Source organism: Pectinophora gossypiella, chromosome 17, assembly GCF_024362695.1.
Source record: "Pectinophora gossypiella chromosome 17, ilPecGoss1.1, whole genome shotgun sequence".
NCBI lineage: Eukaryota > Metazoa > Arthropoda > Insecta > Lepidoptera > Gelechiidae > Pectinophora > Pectinophora gossypiella.
Window position 1 is genome coordinate 14913531 of NC_065420.1, and position 6575 is coordinate 14920105.

Consider the following 6575-nt stretch of genomic DNA (forward strand, 5'->3'; position numbering starts at 1 on the left):
GTGCGACAGAGTCCTAAAGTGGGTACATTATATTGCTCATGACTGTACGTCCATCGCAAGATGAACTAAGTACCCTCACCTCACCGAGTTTTCTGTTAGACCAACGTAGGTGAGCCGTATCGCTGTCTATAATGGTCGAGTCAACTGTGTTAGTGAAAACTGCACTTAAGGCAAATTAATAACTCATTAGAGGGATTCGAACCGCTGCTCCTCGTTCGAAAAGCAAGCCGGTGAACACAGTGACCTAAACTTAACTAAATAGGAAAATAAGAGAGATACGAAAGAAAATAATACGTACTTATAATAAATAAACTTTACTTCATGAAGAACATTTCAAAAACATTGACAATGACAACAACGAACTAAAATAAAATGGCGGTGATTATACTGTACTTAAAAATGCTTATACATAAACCTCTCAAAGATCTAGTTGTTAAAACTTTGGGGTCACGATCTGGACGATCGAGTTCGATTTCCGAAAGGGACATAGTTGGAATCACTTTGAGGGACTGTTTTTGTTTGGCTAGGACGTTGCATCGTCTGATTGTCCGAAAAAGTAAGATGCCCTTGTGCATCAGAAGGCACGTTAAGCCGTTGATCTCGGGCTGAAACACTTCCACCATCCCGCACTAGAGCAGTGTGGTGCAGTATGCTCCATTCCTCCTCCAGTTGATTAAAAGCAGGCATTTGCTCAGCAGTGGGACATAGGTATATACATATAGGTAGGCTGTTTATCTTGTCATCTTAAGAAATATTTACAAAGGTGGGACGGCATACCAAGAGGTATTTTAAATATTGACGATTTTACAAAGGACGATGAACGAGGAAGTAATACCACACACTCGTATTTATACAAAACAAATTAACAAGACGCAACAACGCCGTGAAAATGAACCACAATGTATGAAGATACCAGAAATTTAAACGAAAAAGGAAACAAAACTAGATTACGCAACAATTATTTAATGGCCTCATGCGGTATGTAAATTCTACAAACTTGTTCTAAAAAATTTAAGACAGTTTTATTATTGTCTTGAGAACCTCAGCTGTCAGTGTAGTTATCTATTATGTACATAATTTGAGACGGTTAGCGACCGTCCTCACAGCGCCACGACACGACATTATTTTTCCTTTTTTTTTAATTGTCAATTTAGGTATGTAAGTTTTGAGTCTGCTGTTTTTGTATTGATATTGTTTGTTGCGTCCTTTTCTGACAAATCATTTCTTATTTTCTCATTTCTTCGTTCGAAACAATTGACGATTTGAATTTACGAGTAAGGTAGCAGTGTGTATACCAATGCCGCAATAATTTAAAAAAAAATACCTTATAGGATGACATTTTAGATATACGTATGATGAAACGTCAAATCGTGGCTGTAGAGTATGCATGAAATAATAAGATCCAACTTCAGAAAAAACAATCAAAATCCACTTTCTTTTGTTACATGTACCTAATGTAGGTATCGCAGATCAATGCAATATTGAATCGTGTTGTGAGGAAGGTCGCTTATTTTCAGCTGTTTACGAACAGAATAGAATTTATTAACAGTATTATGTGAGCTGGCATTGTATTCATAATTAGAATATGTACTAATGGCAGTATTTATAAATGAACCTAGTTTAAAATTAAAATCGAATAATTCTCATTCAAATCGGATAAGGAGTTTCAACATGCATGAGTTGAAGCCAAAACACGATCAACTCGACAGCAAAGCACCATTCTTACATCTCGTAACATTTTATAATGTATATCTTTGGGTAAATATCATCTTTAATAAAATTTTGGCAGGCCGATTTCACTTACACTAGCACGAAACTACCGACATAAACTCGGATGACTCGCTCGTTTGTGTCGCGAGGACGTCCGAGCTTATGCCGCGTAAAGCTTAGCTTACAAGGCCTCGACACATCACACAGCCATCAGTGGTCCCCGGGGGGCTCCTCGCGCCACATCTTCCGCTTCTCGTGCAGATGTCGACACAACCCGCACAAGTCGAAATTGTCCCTGGTAGCGAACGAGGTCAGTCTAGGCTCACTATAACAACCCAACAGTTTGTTCTGAAGGCACAGCGGGGAGGCCTCCATGAGGTACCGCTTCTCCGGCTCCATGAAGGCTGCGGCGTCGGCGAGCAGGCGCCGCGGGCCCGCCACCACCACCGCGTCGTACTGCGTCAGCGGCAGGAACCCCTTGTTGTTGGTGATGAAGCACGCGCCGCAGCGCCGGCCCCGGAACACGTCGGCGCCCTCCGCGTCCGACATCGCCGGCGCGCCGCCCACCAGGTACACCAGCACGTATTTGTTCCCAACTCGGATGTCGTCGCTCACGAAGCTGTACATCGGCTTGGGGGCCATGCACACGATGGTCACGTAAGCGGCGAAGTAGAGGACGATCACGATGAGGAGTTTGCAGAATTTGGAGAGTTGCCGGCAGTGGTGCATGTTGTGTGCGGCGCGGGCCCGGCGCGCGTGGCGGTCATGGCGCGGCTCGCAGGCTTCTGCGCGAGCGAGACGGTGGCACGGTCGATACCCCCACCGCACCACCGCCCACCGCCGCAAACGACTCACTACTCCATCGCCCAACACACAGAGTCGCTTTTCCCTCAGCAATCCGGCCGTTACGTAGCAACGCGTGGGTCAAACCGGCCGCCGATTCTGAGTAACGTGCGCCGTTATGTCAGCGAGTAAGTTATGCGGTGCGACTTACATTACCGGTTTGGTTTGAGACGCTTTAAGCGATCTAGTGAAACGCTAGAAATGGCTATGATCGAAATATAACCAACGATCAGTAAACAATACTAGAATGAAAGTTTATCACAAGTATCCTAGGAATTTTGAACGCAACTCAATGGATGATAAGGGATAGATTTGTGTGCAGATGCTATCCACCCCATATGACGTAGCGCCATGACGTGAGCTGAGAGGCTGCTCTTTCGGTATGCAATGGTTAAGCTCAGAGGACGGCATATCTTATTTTGCGAATTTTAAAGTGAAACAAAAAAGAAATGGATCGGTACGGACGGACGGACAAAAAATAGGGTCACTCAGGTAGCTTGTTACTATGTTAGGTTACAAACAAAGGTTGATGAACTTAGTGAGAGGAGAAATTAAAAGAATAGATATCAATTTGTCATTATTTGTGGTGGGGACGTATAGGACGAGATAAGGGATCGCCAGGCGCGTTACACAAATGTCTTTCACCTCTTCAATGTTATCATTACAAAGTAGGTAAGTAGATACATACCTACAGCGCCGAGACAGGGACTTATGCTCAAGTACCTACCATTACAGAAGCATAGAAGTTTTTGTTTACTGCTGAAACATTTTCAGATCAAACATGAATTCGGAATAATCGGAAGTCGTTTGTTTAGGCCCGTCTTGGGATTTGAACCTGACCTAACCTAACCTAACCTAACTTACAGTGAGAGTCGAGCATTCTTCCACGACGGCCGGTTATCTTCCTGAACTAATGATGTGCCGTTGCCAGGAAAGTGGGAATGTTCCCGTTGTAAAAACTCTTTAACCCTTTCACGGGCAAAAACCATGGGTCATTGATGGTTCATAATAGATAGTATGACACCTTGGAATCGGAACGTCATTAGACGTTCTGTCCCTGAAAGTGTTAATAGTAAGGTCACTGGCTGCTCCAAGGTCCAGTAGTTGAGCGTTGTACTCACGATCCGGAGGTCCCGAGTTCGAATCCCAGTGGGGACAAATCACAAAAATCACTTAATGAGCCCTAGTTTGGTAAGGACATTACAGGCTGATCACCTGATTGTCCAAAAAGTAAGATTATCCGTGCTTCGGAAGGCACGTTAAGCTGTTGGTCCCAGTTATTACTTACTCATGTAAGTAAGTAGTCGTTACATGAGTCATGTCAGGGGCTATGGCGGGTCAATAATAACGCTGACACCATGGTTGATGGGGTTGGTAATCCACCTCACAACCCACACGATAGAAGAAAATGGCTGGTTTTTTTCCAGATTGTTATTTCTTGTCCTATGATCCTATTTGCCTAAAGGCTAGGTAATAAAGCTCTTTTTACATAACTTTTGCGTCTTTTTACTGCTTTTAATGTTGCCAAAGAAGGGAATCTGTATTCTCGTCACTGTTCCCGAACGTCTTGGAGTTGGTTTCGTTCCAATCCGTATATCTGTATCATATTACGTCACAATAGACCTACGACACTACAGTCCAGCTCTACGCTACGGGCGTGATCACAAAAAAGTAAGCTGTTAGTAATGACCCTTATCACACTACCAATTGACCTGCCCTGACCCTTGCGTGCCAACTGTTTGACATTGACGTACAAATAAGGTGAGGTGAGTGAATTGTGCGTGAGGTGATGACTTACTTGTTGTGTTTTATGAAATCATCATCATCTAACTAGCATTATCCCATTTTACACAGGGTCCGCTTACCTAACCTGAAGATTTGATAGTTCCGGTTTTTGCAAAAGCGACTGCCTTTTTGACCTTCCAACCTGCGAAGGGAAAACCAGCCAGCAACAGGTGGGTAGGTATATTATGTTTGTAAATCCCAGAATACAATGAAAGGAAACTTAGTGTACGAGGAAAAATCTTAATTAAATAATAAAACTCAACCACAGAAGTAATGTATTTCTATCGCGTCACATTAATGTTTACCTATTAGTTAGACCTTGTTCAGAAGGCGCGATTTACTCGTGTTTTTATACCACAGAGTAATTTAATTACTTTATAGATTCCTGCATGCTTAAAGATGTGCGTCTGTATACGTAAGATGTTATGTACTCTGTGGTATGACAACGCGCGTAAAACACTTCATCTGGACAGGCTCTAATAGATGTTGGTGCGCGACGTACCGCCTGTTTTCCTTTCCTCAATTAAGTATTACTGACAATAAATTTACTTTATTCATATTCTATTCTTCTTATTCCCACCGCATCCTTTCATACAGGGTGTTAGTGACATCGTAACGAAAACTGTGAGGGATGTTTCTGGCCATGATCTGTTGAGTTGATATCAAGCAGAATTTTCCGTCACCCGCTCCTCGCCAGCTATGTTTAAGACCCATGTAATAAGGGACGAACCTATTGGCTTTAAACGGACTCTAATTAATCCTGTATGTATGAACTATCTATGATCCATACATCAATTCAAACAGTGGCTGCATGTTGTCTTATAGAATAGAATAAAAATAGTTTATTAAAAGGGCGCCACACACAGAAAAAAAAGACAACAACAACATATCAAATTTCCACTAAAATATGTTGTTTGTCGAAATGATCATAAGGTGGTGGTGGACGTCCTGAGATAAAAGGGTCTTTGATGACTTGTGACTCTGCCCACCAATTAAATACCACGAACGTGAGTATGTATGAATTCATACCCATACAGTCGAATTCAGTAGTTTATTAGCTCGGAATCGAACCCACGACACTACGATACTACGACAAGTGTACCTAAGTGACGCGTTCTTCGAACAATTACAAATTACAATCTAGTAAGTAAATAATGATATTGTTGAATATAAAAATATTTATGGCTAAGCTGCGAGCATCACTCCAACCCACATCTATAGGAAGGTCGGATCCTCCTTCAAGATGTTTGCGAAAACATTTTGGAAGGAATAGCGTCTCTGACCTTGGCCTGTCCTACATCTATTTGGGTCTAAAAATATATACCTCAGAAAAAAAACCGTCTAGACAGAATGGCGCAGCATAAGAATAATGTGTATATACTTACTGCGCATTATAAAAGCTTTGTTGTTCCGTACTCCGTACCCGCTGTACGAACCTCGAGACCTTCAATGTTATAAGCACATCACTAGCTTTCCGTCCGTGCTTCAGTAAAAATATAAACAACATAGGTTCACGCCTGTTCCTCGAAGGGGTAGACAGCGGTGTAGTTATTATAGTATACACACTCACTCCTCGCCAGAGATGTTTAAGTCAAACCTGTTGCCATTAAACCGGACACTAATCCTGTATACCACGTGATATTTATACATAACATATTGATTTCTATATCATCATCATCATCAGCCATACGACGCCCACTGCTGGGCATAGGCCTCCCCCAAGGATCTCCACGACGATCGGTCCTGCGGTGCCCGCATCCAGCGGCTTCCCGCGACCTTCACCAGATCGTCGGTCCACCTTGTAGCGGGCCTACCCACTGAGCGTCGTCCGACGCGTGGTCGCCATTCCAGAACCTTTCCGCCCCATCGGCCATCGATTCTCCTCGCTATGTGTCCTGCCCACTGCCACTTCAGCTTTGCAATTCTCCGAGCTATGTCGGTGACTTTAGATGATTTCTTTAGGTGATTTCTATTTATTAATTATTTATCACGGAATTCTACTTACTACGATCTCTCACTTACTCTCATCAGAAGGTGACGACTTCCGTAGTCCAGTGGTTGAGCGTTGGGTTCGATTCCCGGTGGCAACATATCGCAAAAAATATTTTGTGGGCACTAGTTTGTTTAGGACATTACTGGCTGATCACCAGATTGTCCGAAAGTAAGATGATCCGTGCTTCGGAAGACACGTTAAGCCGTTGGCCCCGTTTACTACTTACTGATGTAAGTAAGTAGTC

The 6575-nt window shown here is 43.0% G+C and overlaps 1 protein-coding gene across 1 annotated transcript; it reads right to left on the bottom strand.

The window, feature by feature from the left end:
* Window positions 1–551: 551 nt before the first annotated feature.
* LOC126374736 (uncharacterized) lies at window positions 552–2550 on the bottom strand. Its single transcript, XM_050021477.1, has one exon. It carries the CDS (start codon window positions 2437–2439, stop codon window positions 1921–1923), a length of 519 nt encoding a protein of 172 aa, XP_049877434.1. The 5' UTR covers window positions 2440–2550; the 3' UTR covers window positions 552–1920.
* Between the last annotated feature and the right edge of the window lie 4025 nt (window positions 2551–6575).